The sequence below is a fragment of the Montipora capricornis genome, chromosome 8 (genome assembly GCF_036669925.1).
Source record: "Montipora capricornis isolate CH-2021 chromosome 8, ASM3666992v2, whole genome shotgun sequence".
Classification (NCBI taxonomy): domain Eukaryota; kingdom Metazoa; phylum Cnidaria; class Anthozoa; order Scleractinia; family Acroporidae; genus Montipora; species Montipora capricornis.
The window spans coordinates 40,582,388-40,598,717 of NC_090890.1; the positions used below are offsets into that span (position 1 = coordinate 40,582,388).

Below are 16,330 nucleotides of genomic sequence, written 5' to 3' on the forward strand. Positions count from 1 at the left end.
TGGCCACACACTGAACAATAGTAAACATTTTACGAAGAAGAAACCACTATGAAATGCAGGAATCTTCCAACCCCCCACCCTCCCCTCCCCCCCAAAAAAAAATCTGATCTGTAAGCATAACTAATTACTTTTATCCAATAAAGGTAAACATAAGAGTCAAGTGGAATCAAGGAGTCAGTGCAGCCCAGTCGTTTGGGTGCTTGCCTTGAGGTCTGGATATCCTGGATTCAAGACCCATTCTGACAACTCCCTGAAATTTGATCCTGATAGTGTCATATTCACCTTCTCTGCTGCACTCGTAAATGGCCTCCACCCTGTTGTTCTGTTATTTCTTTGATTATGTTTCATTGGCCCGAAAAGCCCGTATGGGGAGTGGTCAATATGTAAGTCATTCTGTGTACCGGTATGTACAAGGGACATTAAAATGAAATGTTTAATAATTATTAATAAGAATTAATGATTTATTTATTTGACTTAAACTATGACAATTTTTTAAACAATTTCGTTTTATAGAAAAGTAAGTTTGCAGTGCCATAGAATTCCATTGGCTTTAAGGCAACTGATTACCAGATGATAAGCCGAATGGTCAATGTTTCACATGTCATTTTGTTTGGCACATGCATGAAAGTGCAGCAGTTTTAACCACTGCTGCCCATAATGAGACAAAATTAAGTCAGAACTAAAGATGTGAGGACACCACCCACCCACCCTGGTGAAAGCTGTGCCAGTATAAAACATGGGACTGGATTCATCTTTTCACATCCAATAACAATGCGCACAAAAGGAATGAAGACTTTCTTGAGCCAATCAAAGAAAATCATTGCTTTTTCCTTGTCATCACTAAATGAACGCAAGGTATTCCAAGATGCTTGATCATCCTCATCATCATTGTCTTCATCTGGGACTTCGGAGTCAGTGAAAGGATCTTCACACATCTTTGGATTAAAGTGGAAAAGATTGCTGATATCTTCTGCCGTTGGAAGCGAATCCTTGTTCCATGGAAACAAGCAGACTTCAACCACTCCATCTGACTCATTTCCAAAAGCACCTAAAAACAAGATAGTTCTGTTTGAAGAACACTTTTAATTAAAAATGACTTTGTCCATTTTAAGAAGCAGTCGTGGCTCAGATGGCTAAAGCATGGATTTTGGAGCAAGAGGTCCCTGGGTTCAATCCTTGGTGACTTCAACGTCTGTTTCTACTTTCCTCTGATCCGTGTAGCTATAGCTTCAAATCCCCTTGAAACGAAGCACTGACAGAGGGAGTGGTGTGAAGGAACTACCGATGTTAAATAAAGAGACTTTACCTTTAGTGGTACTGTGACCACAAAACACTTACTTTCACTTCAAATTTTAAAAGTTTGTTTGCTCAACACCTGACTGGCAAAATTTTGAGCTTTGATTTCAATCCAGAGGCTGTTAATTTTATGACAAGTTGCCCCCATTCACATTCAAAACTGATCTGTAGGCCACAAAACAGTGGGTTTGAGAAGAAAATGATGTGCAGCACGTGAAAAAATGCAGTGTATTTGCCATGGAAGCCACTACTTGTCTGAAAAAAATCTTAAAAGGGCTAGAGAACTGATCCCCTTGGAAGACGGCATTTACAAAACATGGACCTCCCTGTGGATCTGGTCCATGGAACTGCCCCTCTTTTTGTAAATTCAACATGTGTCAGAGGCAGAAAAAGAGAAGTGCCATCCTTGCCAGATCCTCGCCTTGCCATCCTTTTCCACTGCAGATAAGTGCAAGGGTCACTTTTCACTTCCGTCTATAACCCACACTTCAAGTATACATCATCATTTCATTCATTGAGTCTTTCACCGGAACAAAGGAGTCCAAAAAATTGACCTGCTCCCAACAGAATGGCTTCATAGTTCATTTGGCAGAGCATTGCAATGGCATTGCAGAGCTCAGGGGTTTGAATCCTGTTGGAGCCGCCTGAATTTTTCAGGTGTCTATAACAGAACAATAATTTGTCCAGGTATTAAGTGTGAGGATCACTTCTCTCTTTTATCTTAAGATTTTCCTGCTTGTAACACATATTGAATTTACAAAAGTAGGGGTGGTCCACAGGGGTAATCCATGGACTGGGTCCACAAGGGTGGTCCATGGACCTTTGGTCCATGTTTTGTATAAATCCTTGGAAAGCCTCATAGATTGGCAGAATTGTTTGCCTGTAAACATTAGGAAGTATATATCGGAAGTATATATCAGAAACATAAAAGCTATGAAAACATTCTTACCACAATCTAATTCTAGCTCTGTTGCAGCTTTTTGTATCCGCATGAGAATCCTTACAGCATAGAAAAAATCTTTATATTTGATATCCTGGCATGACTCAAGTGTGAAGTCTGATAAGTGAATTATGCCACATTTCCAACGTTTTGGGGGTTCAGAGAACACGTAAATGTTTGACTTGTCTTCATTTTCATCCCAGTAACAATAGAAACAATCAGGTTCTAGCCAACTCTTTAAATGACCTGTTGGATTTTCTTCATCACTGCAGTCAATATGCAATAAACCGTAATAATTCTTCCAAAACTGTTTTGATGAAAGGAGTTCCTGCAAACAGATTGTAATAAAGGATGAATAATGACCCCCTTTTAGCTAAGGAGGCCAATCCAAATCTTGCAAATGAATACATCAGGGGCACCCAACGTCAATTTTCGGAAAATATCTGTTCGGAAGACGATTTGAGATCTAGAATTTTCGGAACGTTTGTTGTAAAATTTCTTCCCGGCCTGCCTGTCCTAGCATTTTCGAACATCCTAAAGATGGTGTAATTGCCCATTTTTAAACGGATTTTTACCCTAAAAAGGTCACCTAGAATTTTCGGGAGCCGTTTCTCTGGCTGAAATTTTCGAAAAGGTAAGTTTTAATCCCTATAATTTTCGGATCACTAGACTTTCAGCTAGGAAATCCGAACAAATGAAAAATTTTTAGAGGATAAAAGTATGCCTATATCTACTTTTTAAATACTAACATATGTTTCACAAGTCTATGTCTAAGTGGTTTTGAACTATATTCTCGTTGGGTGCCCCTGATACATTGACAAGTAAATTATGCACTGGAGTAAGAGCATTTTAAAAGGATGAGTCACAAACCCTGCAAGAGATTAATTGAAGGCTACTTTCAAACTTATGTGAAGCATGTATATAACATTAGGTATAAAAGGCCATCATATTAAAGGGTGAAACTTACTTGCCATTCTTTGCAGACCAGCATACAACTATGCACATCCTTTAGGGGCAAGAACACTACAATCTTGCCAATTAATTCGTTTGGAATAAAGGGCACAGCAAGAGTAGCCATCTTGTTTGCTCTCCTCCAACACCACTGCAACCTCACTCTTCTTAAAGTGGTACTATGATCAAAAAATCATATCCTTTTTTTCTTCAGATTTTGAAAGCGTGTTTGCTTAACACCTAACTGGCAAAATTTTGAGCTTTGAGTTTTATCCAAAGGCTGTTTATTTTGAGTGTAAGTTTTGGATTTCACGGTCCGCCATTACTCACGTTCAAAACTGAGCGATTGAGCACCAGAGGGTTGGATCTAGAGAAAATGACGTCATTTACTCACTAGCTTAAAATTTCAGCGTGTAAACGCAATTTATTATATATGCAAAACACGGGTTTAAAAATCTGAAAGCCCGTAACTCCCGTGCTGCATATTAATTCAGCCGCGTACACACGCATTGCATTCTAAAACTAGTGAGTCTTTGACGTCATTTTCTCCTCGACCCAGCTCTCTCAAGATTTTAAAGTTAGTAATGGCGGACCAATAAATAAGAAAATTGCAGTTAAAGTAAACAGGTGTCTTTTTAAAATCAGAACTTAAAACTTGGATCATTTAGTGTTTAGTTAACATAGTTTTGAAATCCAAAGAAAAAAAAGAAATCTTTTTTTGGTCGTAGTACCACTTTAAAGGAAAAAGAAAACATAATCATCAAACATCACTTCTTAACTTTCATTTACATACCCAAGCAGAGAAAGCATTATACTGTTTGATATACCACGGGTGGGAAACTGTGCAAACATCTTCATTAATTAGAATATATTATGTTCCTACTACACTCAACAAAATTTCTTTATTCTAAAAGGACAAGAGGAGTAAAAAGCATACTATACCAAATTGTACTCTTTTCAAGGTACTGGGGTAATCAAGTGCGGACAATAAACACAGCCATAAAATCAAGTAAACATATAATTTTTGCATCTGATTTAAGATGAAATGAAGATCTTAAGAATCACCTGTGAGATCTGACTAAAGTAATGGGCTCTACAAGAAATCAAAATATCAACAATAAGAGTTTTGATATTAAAGTGTTTGGAATCGTCATGATACCCACATTGCGTGACGAGCATAAAACAACAGCTGCAAAGTAGATTTCACTGAAATAAAGCTAAACTTAATATTAAGAGGTGGAATGTTACAATGAATAACAGCGGTCAAAGATGGTGTCCTCAAATTTTGCAACTGATTCTGTCAAGAAATAAGTTAATCATCAGTCAATGGCAGTTTTTGAAAGCAGAGGGTAGTCCCTGGAGGAGATGATCTTCTGGGAAGATATTATCTAGTTTCCTGAGAAAACTGTTGTACGTAGTCTGGTTATTAAGACCCTTATCCATATATGACTTTTCTTCCTTAATCGTATAACTTAAAACATGGAATGACCTACAGTGAGTTACAATGACCTACAATGACCCACAATGATCTACAATGAGAGCGCTACAATGAGAGCTCTTCAATGGGCTACTATGACCTACAATGAGCTACAATGAGCAACAGTTAACTGCAATGAGGTACAGTGACCTAGAATGAGGTACATTATAAGCGAAAATGAGCCAATGACCTGTAATGAGCTAAAATAAAAGATAATTTGCAGCTCTGAGGGAAATGCATCATGTCTGCAGTACAGAGGTTAAAAACATTCCACTGTGCTTTGACCCAATCAAAACCTCGTTGCTGAGCAAGTTGAAACTTTTTTTGTGCACTCTGAACCAATCAAAACATTGCAGGAAGAATAACTTATTTATGGTCATTTATAATCTTCTCTTCATTTTTTTTCCTGTTCTAATCAAGACTTAATCGTTGCTAAGTAAAGCGTTGATATTTGGACATTTTCAATTTAAAACAAAGGAAAACCATCCAAGGGTCTTTTTGCAGTTTATTAATTTTATGTCTTCAGGGCCACGTGCGTAATTGCTGTCGTGATTTGGTCTGTCATGCAATGGCCTTAATGCGTCACGAAATTGACACACAAATGATGTTTTGCGCTCACCAAACTCTTCACCCTGATCCTCTTTGCTCTTTCTCTTTGATTGTTAGCAGGTCATTGTAGCTAATTGTAGGTAATTCCTTCTTTTAGTATCCGAGTCTCCTTATTAAATTCAAGTGCCTCCAACACGATGATACAAGGCGTTAAACTCCAAAAATGAGCACATCTTCATTCAGTCGTTGTTCTAGATCACCAACATATATCAGCCATTTCATCTCACGGTAACTTTAATCAAATATTAATTCTTTCTACCATATTGTCTTACCTCAAGTTCCGAGTCAAATTTGCAGACTTCTGCCCTGATCCAAGGCGTTTCAATACCTTTTGAACTTGGCTTTTCTGCTCAGCTCTATCCCTTGAAGGATTCCAAAATCATAAAATTATTCGCGAAAATATCCGCCACGTTTATCCGCATCTGGTAAATAATTGTTTTAATTAATTATACCAAAAAAACGAAAATAAGAAATATTACTTGCCAACAAGGGCGTTTGAGGTGTGACGGGGTCGTGCGACGATCAAATCGAAACTTAATCATCTCTCCCCCCCAAACCCCGGTCAAACCCCGGGCATTTGACTATTTTCTGGGCCCGGGAAGTGGGGAATTCGATTGGTAAGGTGGGGAGTTCGACCTTTGCAGGGGTAGTGGTGGGGGAAATTGGGTTCAAATTGGATTCAAATGATTTTTGTGTGGCTTTCAAAAAGTGTGAAAGCCGCACTATGCCATCGACTGATTTGTTTGTATGCGATAGCCTAAGTGTAGCCGTACCCTCTCCCCGAAAGAAAAACGGAGTGAGGGTACGGCTACACGAAAGAACCGAGAAGCTATCACGTGGTTTACTGAAAGGTTATGCTCCAGTTTCCGCTCTCCTTTGTCTGATTCAGTGGAAATATTTTCTGGGGTTCTTCGTGGTCGATCATTTGAGCGAAAGTTTTATTTTTCCGTTCAAAAGGGAAGTCTTTTTTGTTTGTATGGCAGCTATGTCCTGTGCCTTGTGAAAACCCGATTTTTCTCCTACAGGTCTCTGACGTTTCAAACGGGGAATTAATTTTCCTCTTCAGAACACGCAAGCCAGTTTTGCTACAGACGGCTTGCGTTTCAAGTGCAGGTTGCACAAACAGGAGTTTATTAAACTCTCACAGGCCAGCATTGTACGGTCTGGTTCGGTTTAGTTTGCGCCACATTCATCGAAAGGCGTCATTGTACAATCTTGTGCTCTCGCAAACAAACATATTATGGAGTTACCAGATTTAACACTGTTAAATTGCAAGGGATAGTTATTGTTCATCAAGACTTTGATAATATGTTGCTTTTCTTTCTGGAATAAGTAAGCACGAGCAAATTTTTTCAAAGACGACCAAAATTGCGCATGCCCGTAAGGCGAGTGCAATTTGTAGTCTTTGAAAACAATTTACAAGTGCTGATTTATTCCAAATTGCACGAGAAAAATCATGTGGTGATTACTTATTAATAATATACCTGAAAAAATTCGAGATGGTTAAGCAGACAAAAACGCACGCGTATCAGGCAATCATGAAAAAATTGCGCCATAAATTGCGCCATCCAGGGGGCACGCTTGATTTCAAAACAAAAAATTTGATTGGTTCTGACCAAACCCTATTGTTTATTAGCCAATCATAATCCAGAATTTCGATGTGTAATTTGCACTGGTATCACACTTTTCGACTGTTACACTTGAACTGCACTGCTCTCAGCCAATCAGAATCGAGTAATTTTTTAATGTATATTATTATGAAAGGAAGGAATCAAGTTGAAAACCTGTCACATTTTCATTACGGTATCCTGTAATTCATTTCACGCTGATGTATTCTGTTCCTTTGTGCTTTATTGTTACAGTACTTCGAAATGTTAACGTCAGGAGTTTTTGCTTGATGTGAACTTGGTAACTCGCAATTCTATGACTACAGGTTGCTTTGTTGAGAAACTTCATTTTGAAAGTTACCCGATTTAACAGTATTAAAAAAGTAGGCACGCACTGCGTACGTGTGGTGACGAATATTCCAAAACTTCTAATTACTCTGAACCTGCTCATTACCTTCGCGACAATCCTTCCCGAATTCCGGAATTACCTAAATGATATAAATATGGGTCTAGTGGATGGTAGGCTAATACCCTGGGCCCGGTTGTTCGAAAGCCGATTAACTTAATCCAGGATTAGCGTAAACGTTTATTTCTTGTTTTCAACTTTTTGCGAAATTTTCTTGTGCTCATTTTTGTTTTTTTAGGATTGATGACTCCTTCTAATGTCAAGTTTTGCCGAATATCAACGTTGAACAGCATTTGGGAGTAGAGAAATAAACTCCTTGGTTAATTCTTAATCTGGAATTAACGTTAATCGGCTTGTGAACAACCGGGCCCTGATGATCACTTAATGTCGAAAACATTCGGTTTGTACTGAAGAACATTTGGAGATACAACATTTTTCACATATTACTTATTCGAAAAGGAAAAATGATGATTTATAAAAGAAATAAAGGAAGATGTCCCAAGAGAAATCGAAAACAATGCCTATGCAAAATGATGGGGAGTGAACAAGGAGTATTATGGGATTTGAGGAAGTAGAAAATTCTAAAGTAGTAGTAGTAGTAGTACTGAATAGTAGCAATTGCAGCAGCAGCAGTAGTAGTAGTAGAAGTAGTAGTAGTAGTAGTAGTAGCAACAGCAGTACTAGTAGTAGTAGTAGTAGCAGTAGCAGTTGTAGCAGTAGTAGCAGTAGTAGAAGTGGCAGTGAATTTTTAAAGTACGGTAAAACCCCGCGTATAAGAAGCTAGATTTTTTCAGGTCAGCCTGAACAGGTTCTTATATAAATGGTGCTTAACTTGAAATCAGGCTATCTAGGTTCTTAAAACGGTTCTTAAGGAGGCTCCCTACAAAAAATTTAGCCTATACCATTAAACTTTAGACGGCCACAGTTCTTATATGCAACCACCTACAGCTTTGAAACCTTAACCAAGTACTAGAGGAAGTTTAAAGTTTGTAAAAATTTTAGTTGTGATGGCGTTCTAGGTTACCAGGGCAACGAAACAGTGACGTCATGATTTTTGATTAGCAGCAATTTTACGCTTTATTCGATCTAAACTTTTGAAATGATACGCAAGGTATTAATCCTGAGGTGTTTGTCTAACGTTTGACAAAGTTTGAAGAAGATCGTAAAAGCCGATTTTAAGGTATTCGAGAGAGAAGTTTTTACGCCTAAAATACTCAATTTGCCGTTACTCTTACAATAACTTTCAAAAGAAGCGCTGTTTTTAATATATAGAAGAATCGCTTGTCATGCAAGTCTTTAAGAGGTATCAAGCTAGCTCTCCGTGAAATTTCATGATATAAACTGCTTTTGATGGCCGTTGACAAACTTAAACGGAAAGCATTATATTTTGCGTAATTTCGTCAAACTTCGTTCCCAGAACGTCTGGCGGTCTAGCTGAAAAACTGGTCGATGAATTTTTTTTAAAATCCTGTATTCTGTAATTAAGCATATTTCCAAATAACTTGCCTCGCGCCGACAGAATTGAAGTTTTTAAGACACTGAAAAAAAATCCCAAAGTTCGGTATATTCTTTGGTCACGCTCGCGTGGTAACGCGTCGTGTTAGAAGAAAAAAAATGGTTTTCCGAGGAGAAATCAAGAAGAGAAAGGCTGAAGCTTTCAAACGCAACATTTTTCAGGCTAAACAAGTGAAAAGTGATTTTCCAACACGACGCGTTACCACGCGAGCGTGACCAAAGTGATACTTGGGACTCATTAGTGGAACCAGTTTTGCATGCTGGAATGTGGAAGAGCCAGCTCGAGTGGTGTACACAAAGAGAGTGTAGAAACGTGAGCGGAGATTCAAAGAATATACCGAACTTTGGATTTTTTTTCAGTGTCTTAAAAACTTCAATTCTGTCGGTGCGTGGCAAGTTATTTGGAAATATGCTTAATTACAGAATACAGGATTTTAAAAAAAATTCATCGACCAGTTTTTCAGCTAGACCGCCAGACGTTCTGGGAACGAAGTTTGACGAAATTACGCAAAATATAATGCTTTCCGTTTAAGTTTGTCAACGGCCATCAAAAGCAGTTTATATCATGAAATTTCACGGAGAGCTAGCTTGATACCTCTTGAAGACTTGCATGACAAGCGATTCTTCTATATATTAAAACAGCGCTTCTTTTGAAAGTTATTGTAAGAATAACGGCAAATTAAGTATTTTAGGTGTAAAAACTTCACTCTCGAATAACTTAAAATCGGCCTTTACGATTTTCTTCAAACTTCGTCAAACGTTAGACAAACACCTCAGGATTAGTACCCTGCGTATCATTTCAAAAGTTTAGATCGAATAAAGCGTAAAATTGCTGCTAATCAAAAACCATGACGTCACTGTTTCGTTGCCCTGGTAACCTAGAACGCCATCTCAACTAAATTTTTACAAACTTCAAACTTTCTCTACTGAGTATGTGGTTAAAGTTTCAAAGCTGTAGGTGCCTGCATATAAGAACTGTGGCCGTCTAAAGTTTAATGGTATAGGCTAAATTTTATTGTAGGGAGCCTCCTTAATGTAACAAAAAAGTACTTGTATTGGTGGGCGTGACCTTGTATATTAAATTATTTACACATTTTCATGCTAGTTACATGGAGTATAGTAGAGCGCAAACATCAAAACGCACATAAATCATACAAAATAGTGCTGAGTTATGCACATGTTATTGTTTATTGTACACTTTTAGTTACAGACTGTATTTCACTCTACTGTACAGTATTACAGAGTACTGTATTGTCAGTTATTTACAAGAAAATAAAACAGATTGACTTTATATTACTTTGGAAATTAATCACCTACTTCGAAATTTCAGCCCGAAATGGTTCTTATGTGAAGGGTGCGCGGTTTACTGACTATGCGGGAAAAGCAGATCTTAACAAGTGTTACTGATTACCCAGGAGCAACATTTTTAAAGTCTTTGGAAGCAATTAAAGGAGTTTTTCTTATGGCGTGGATTATGACTGTGTTTAACGTGATGTCGCTTTGCTGAGCACAACAAATTGAAATGTTTTTTGAACTGATATGGTTCACTGCAGTCCTGAGCTTTTATCCATAGACCAGGTAACTAAGCACACAACTGTAAAATGGAATCATAATTAAGTAAAGTACGATCGTCCGGGTGAGTGCCAGGAACCCTACAATGAAGGCCTCCTGCACTCGTTTACAGATTAAGCCTAAGCGCTCGAATTGATTATCTCACTGCGTACCGCGTAACCGGCTTCTAAGGTAGCCTTCCATCTTGAATTGAGTATCTTCCCCGTACCGCGTACCGAGCTTCTAAGATAGCCATTTTCAATTGGCAATTTATTGTTACTTGAATAAATTACATACTTCAACTTGAATTTAATAGTTTCTGTGTACCGCGTAGCCGGCTACGCAGAACTTTGTTCGAGTGGCAGGGTATTCTGCAGTTACTTTACAATAAAATTAAGAAACCAAAGACGGAAGTTTCTCGGCTAAAAAGAACGTTGTTTTACCCTAAAAACGACGAATGATTAAAATTCTTTCCGTAGTTCATTCAGTTGACACAAGGTGATCACGTGCACCTTTATGGTTGCCTACAACAAGTTGCAAAATTGTTGAGACACTTTCATTAAAAACCACCTATTCTAGCTTCCAATGGCCGTCGTATCTAGAATTTAAACCTTTCCCATTTCCTCTCCCCTCTTCCCCTTTCAATGTTGGCTGCTTCAGTTTCCAACATTTTTCTGTCTTGCTAGCAACATTGATAAGGGGGGGAGGGGGGCTGCAGTGTGAGAAATAATAGGGAAATTAATAACGCCCCAAGAAGGTGAAGTGACTCCACTATTTTTGCAACTGATCAATTTCTTCCTTTTGACAGAACATCATGACCATCCCCTTGATTCATAGACGTCAGAAATTGCAGAAATTTTCGTGTTTTTACGATCGATGGTCATTAATCTTTCGATGAGAATTCGATTCAGAGTATATATAAAAACTTTGTTATTTTTTTCATCTGTCTTTTGGCTTGTCTTTTACTGTTAATTCCCGGATTTTACAGTACCTTTTGGTGAAAACGTAAAGCCAAACAATTTTTTGACCTGGCATCAGATTAGACCGAAAAGAGAAGGAATTATGAAACGGAAACAACATCTTCAGTCCTTCCTTAGTGTGTGCAATAAACTTTTGCTTAGTGCAACTGCAAGACACGCATGACATGCAGGTAAACGTCCGTCAGAGTAATTCGCAGTTAGTTTTTTGCAGACTATTTTAAGAAGAAACGAGTGAGTTTTACTCAAGAGCGGGTTTCGTTATCTTTATACTGAATTTAATACCAAAGCTTAAAAAAATAAGACCTCAAAATGGGACAGGACATTACAAAATAATTAACGTGTGAACCAAAGGGCCTCTGCTGGCACGACGTCTGGGTGACCCCTTAATGACCCCCAACTTGAAAAATTTAACTGGAACACTGTAGTTCAATACCACCCAACTCAGTGCCTTCTGTTTTTGCGTAACACGTACCTCAGGCAACCCAGTGTACGCTCACGGAGCGTCTAGATGAATATGCGCAAGCTGTTGCACTCCTAGACGCCATATTGATTTCCATACTGAAGGCTCAATTGTCAAAAATATGATGCGCGCGCTGCCTAAACCGGTTTTACTACTTGACCCCTACTTTTCTTTTCAGAAACAGATTTTATTTACAATTATCTCCACGTTGTCCAAAAATGAACAAAAATGCCATCTTGCGGGTGCAAGGCGCATGAAACTATGAACTTGTTCTTTAAGGAACCTCAACAGTAAACTAAATTCACTTGATGGGTCCACTTAAACGAAGTTTGGTAGAGAACATTTCACTTCAAAGATGTAATTGCAATATTTTTGGGCTTACAGACACTTTGGCCTTATTCGCTAAAGAAGCCGGATTTTTTCAGATTTAGTGTGTTTTTCCTGTCAAGTTCTCTCCAAAATGAAGTCGGTGACCCCCATTTTTTTTACATTTCTGACATCACTAACTCATCATCTTTCAATGGTAAAATTTGCAGAAAAAAATCAATGTTAGAAAATTTTCGCGCGAACGTCCTTAACACAAAAGGCTAGTTTCGAGGAGGAAGGGGAGCCTAGTAACAGCCTGATTCCCAATGAGCAGTTTGCAGAAACTTCAAAATTTACCACGATATTTCTTTTCTCTTTCCTTGATCCATTGTTTTGACAGCGCTTTCTTCGTGATCACGCTCGAGCAATTTGTTTTGATCATGCAAATTGAACCACCCTACGATTATTTAAATAACAATAAGAGTAAAAAAATAAATTAGAATTTATAAAGAGACGTCAAAACACCACAGTCCCTACTTTCCACGGGGTTGTTCCGCGGTAATTTCGTTCCGACTTATCAGACTAATTCGTTGGTTGGATGTATCCTGCAACGTAAATCTTTAACGAACAGATGGATCTCGAAGAATTGTCCACATTCGATTTTGAAAGCAAAGAAACATGGGAGCAGGATTGGAAGACTGACGACCCCGAATTCCACACAAACGAAGTTAACGCCATGCTTATCAAACACCACCATGAATTCACTGACGGAAGAAATAATCTTCGAATTCTAGTCCCATTATGTGGGAAATCTTTGGATATGATTTGGCTGGCCGATCAGGGACACTCTGTAGTCGGGGTGGAACTGGTTCGAAAAGGAATAGAACTATTCTTCAGCGACAACAAACTTACTTTCAGTGAGAAACAAGTTTCAGTGAACGGACCATTGAACTCGGAAACGCAAGGAACCGTTTTCAAGGCCCGAGAAAAAGATATATCGCTTTATGAATGCAGTATCTTTGATTTCTCAGCGGAAGTTGCCGGAGGCCAGTTCGATTGCATCTGGGATCGTGGATCTATGACAGCCATTAACATGATGAATGAAGAACGCATAAAGCAGTACAGAGATATCACGCTGGCCTGCCTTAAACCCAAAGGTCGATACTTTCTTGAATTTTTTGCTCCTGAATCCCTGGAAGAAATGTCCACATCGTTTAAGTTTGTCTCGGAGAAAAGTCTCGTTGATCTATTTGGGGAAAGGTGCGCGATTCGATTTCTCGGCAAAGATCAGATGCCAGGTGATGTGACGGGGTCAGACGAGCAAACTGGAGAGTCTTGCAATGAATACGTTCAAAATCTAGCCATGTCAATGCACTATTACTTTATGGACATAATGAGAATAATCTGAACCTTAAATTACAAGTTAGTTGTTTTAGGTCTGTACATCAACTTTGCCTTCTATCGAAGCATGATTGTTTTCAGCGTGACTCCTTTGTAAATTGTTCGGATTTGAACCTATTTATATTTATAAAAAACCGCCAGTTTCAGGTATTACGCTAAGAAATCCGGTCAATTATAGTATTTTCCACCACGCATCTGGTGCACAAGAAGTCGTTTTTAGTCAGTTAAAACGCATGATTTGCATTCATCGCAGTCACGCCAACCCTGCTAGCAGAGCCTTTCTTTTGCTTGCTCGATTTTGGCGTTCTCGAGAAAGGCTCTGCATGAATCGAGTAAGATCTTTATTGAATATGCACTGCATGTTGCCAGGATACAGTCTCGAACCCAAGCCTAATATGCCAGATCTCGCCGCCATCTTGGTTTTTCATGGTACAGCGGGCTCAATTATAACCATCGGTTTTGTCACTGAAGGTACGCTCGCACTGGAATAACCGGTTTGACGAGAGAAAACAAGATTGACTAGTCCAGAAGCTCGGGCTGCGGCGGCTTCAAAGAGTTGACGCGATTCGGGAAGAGCCTACTTTTCTCCTCCTCAGTAAAGAAAAAGACAAAAGGAGGCTCTGCTCGCAGGGTGAGTCACGCCAACCCTACGTACAATGGAACCCAGTACACATGGCCACTAACCGCGGTAATAATAAGAAGGTCTCACTGCTTTAACAGCTACGTTAATGGTCAACTAAAGCTTCAAAAAGCAAGTTCCCTCATTGGACCATATCCTGTCAGTTTCTTCTGTTTCCTGCGACTAATTTATGCTTCAGGGAATGGAAGGATCTATATCTTCCGATAAAATTGGGACACATTGCATGTACCTTCCACCTTGCAATGCCGGTTCACAGGATCAGAAAAACAATTTGCAATTGGGCGACGTGTGACCAACTCCCTAACCCTAACATGCGATGAACCAATCAAAATTCGGAACCATTACACGTAACTTGCTCAAGGCGCAGGAAATGCTTTATTAAACGGCAGATTTGTTAATATACTTAGTCGACACTATTTCTTTCGTTTTATTGTAGCCCCCAAAACAATCTACCATGAAAAATATGTTTATTTTCATTTTCTTCGGAAAGTAAAGGAACATTTCACCTCAAAACCACAGCATTTTCAAATTTATTGAATTATAGCATCGAGAAATGATGCTGCTAAGTTCTTCTGCTTAATAAAACTGCTTTAATTAATTCAATTCTTCTACAATATCGTTAGAGCGTGGACAAGTGGCGATTGTCGTTTAAAAAATAACGAAGAATACAGCATGTGGTTGTTTTTCTGTTAGATACTCCTGACAGAAGGCAGATAAAATTAATTCTGTTATGACAATAGAGCATACCGTAGATCATATAACTTTAAAATCAAAGGAGAGAGTAAAACTATTTATCTGATGCATTTCAACACGTTCACTCTTCTTTTCCAGACAATCAATTGCGATGTCATCAGGGCTTTAATTTCAAGATCACGCGACAAATCCAGATCACGTGGTTAGCTCCAAGACGAGCTGCTGTCATCCGAGTCATCGCTGGTACCGTCCCCTGTCGTATCATCTTCGTTTTCGTCCGCAGTAATAGTAATTGCAAAAGGAAGCTCGAAATCTGACACTCTATAGGACAAACAAGTGAACAAACTCTTAGCCTCGTGAATTTTTCGGGTGTATGTTTCTCAGGCATTCAAAATTTGGCATAGCCCCTTAAACTAGATAAAATTTGGATCCAGTAACTTGAGGCCAGTTACTTTTCCTAGTTTCAACATACATCAAGTTTGGCAATTTGATTGGCTGTTTTACTCATAAGTAATAAATGAATATAGGAACAAAAGAAGAAATTGGGAGCCTTCGGAATCGACGCAAGGGAAAAAACAAGTCTAGTTCTGAGAAATAAGTACGATGCACCAGAACTCCATTACTTGTCAGGAACCCATATACAAGTCAAATTGTCAGGCTGAGAAAAACAAATTCGTCAAAGTATCATGGTTATAGAAAAGTGATGCTGTAGCGCGCGCGACTAAGCAAGACTCACCTTACTGAGGAAATTGGCTTGGTCTCTTCCTGTGAATAAATAAAAAGTGGTATCACTATTAAAAAATAGACCCGTTTTAAAATTTCCACGACTGTGTGACACCTATGAACTACCTTTTTGTCTTCTTTTTTCCGACTGGACTCGAGATTCGCGGCAGCTTTTATTAGAGCTTCTGATGCTTTGTTTGGTTGTCCAATAGCAAGACCGATAAGGCCAACCCTCTGAACAGCCTGAGAAAAGGAAAAAAAAATGCCCGTTACGAAGGTGGCTGCAAGTTCCCAAACTTCCTTACGTCAAGACGAATGACTCAAAAGTAATGCTGTAACTCAAGTTAATTCAGTACGAAAGAGAGAAGTGAACCTCGCACGAGCACTTATCAGGACTTAAAGCAATTGCGTCTTAAAGACACCTGAAAAATTCATGAGCCTTCAACGGGATTCGAACCCATGACCACTGCGATGTGGGTGCGGGTGCCGCTGCTCCAACACACTGCCAGCTATACCAAGCCACTCAAGTTAGAAGCAGGTCAATTTGTTAGGCTCATGTGTTCCCGTGAAAGGACATGACGAATGACATAAATGTATATTTGAAGTGCAGATTATTGGCGGAAAGAGAGAAGTGTTCCTCGCATTTACCTGGACAATATAAGCAACTGTCTCTTATCAATACCTGTAAAATTGAAACGGCTTCAACCTCTGCATCGCAGAGGTCATGGACTCGAATCCCGCTGAAGCTGCCAGAACGTTTGAGGTGTCTATATAT

General features: G+C 38.9%; 3 protein-coding genes across 9 annotated transcripts in view; 1 reads left to right on the forward strand and 2 right to left on the reverse strand.

The window, feature by feature from the left end:
* Positions 1 to 440: 440 nt before the first annotated feature.
* On the reverse strand, positions 441 to 5,820 carry LOC138058957 (uncharacterized). Of its 6 annotated transcripts, none has more exons than XM_068904426.1 (6): positions 5,757 to 5,797; positions 5,546 to 5,635; positions 4,253 to 4,280; positions 3,204 to 3,366; positions 2,246 to 2,564; positions 441 to 1,048 (listed from the first exon to the last, which is right to left on the reverse strand). In XM_068904426.1, the coding sequence occupies exons 4-6, from the start codon at positions 3,312 to 3,314 to the stop codon at positions 669 to 671; spliced, it is 810 nt and encodes a 269-aa protein (XP_068760527.1). In that variant the 5' UTR covers positions 3,315 to 3,366; positions 4,253 to 4,280; positions 5,546 to 5,635; positions 5,757 to 5,797; the 3' UTR covers positions 441 to 668. The 6 variants fall into 6 exon arrangements, with proteins under 6 accessions (XP_068760527.1, XP_068760528.1, XP_068760525.1 ...); XM_068904427.1 differs by having other exon boundaries at positions 5,753 to 5,778; XM_068904424.1 differs by lacking the exon at positions 4,253 to 4,280 and having other exon boundaries at positions 5,757 to 5,820.
* A 6,801-nt stretch (positions 5,821 to 12,621) lies between these two features.
* On the forward strand, positions 12,622 to 13,690 carry LOC138058953 (thiopurine S-methyltransferase-like). Its single transcript, XM_068904421.1, has one exon. The coding sequence runs from the start codon at positions 12,730 to 12,732 to the stop codon at positions 13,504 to 13,506; it is 777 nt and encodes a 258-aa protein (XP_068760522.1). The 5' UTR covers positions 12,622 to 12,729; the 3' UTR covers positions 13,507 to 13,690.
* An 805-nt stretch (positions 13,691 to 14,495) lies between these two features.
* The window catches only part of LOC138058952 (zinc finger ZZ-type and EF-hand domain-containing protein 1-like), a 69,756-nt gene continuing 67,921 nt past the window's right edge, over positions 14,496 to 16,330 (reverse strand). For both annotated transcript variants that reach the window (XM_068904420.1, XM_068904419.1), the window contains exons 86-88: positions 15,682 to 15,798; positions 15,569 to 15,597; positions 14,496 to 15,153 (exon numbers count right to left, since the gene is read on the reverse strand). In XM_068904420.1, coding sequence (XP_068760521.1) covers positions 15,036 to 15,153; positions 15,569 to 15,597; positions 15,682 to 15,798 — 264 coding nt within the window. In that variant the 3' untranslated portion in view covers positions 14,496 to 15,035. The remainder of the gene's footprint in view (positions 15,154 to 15,568; positions 15,598 to 15,681; positions 15,799 to 16,330) is intronic.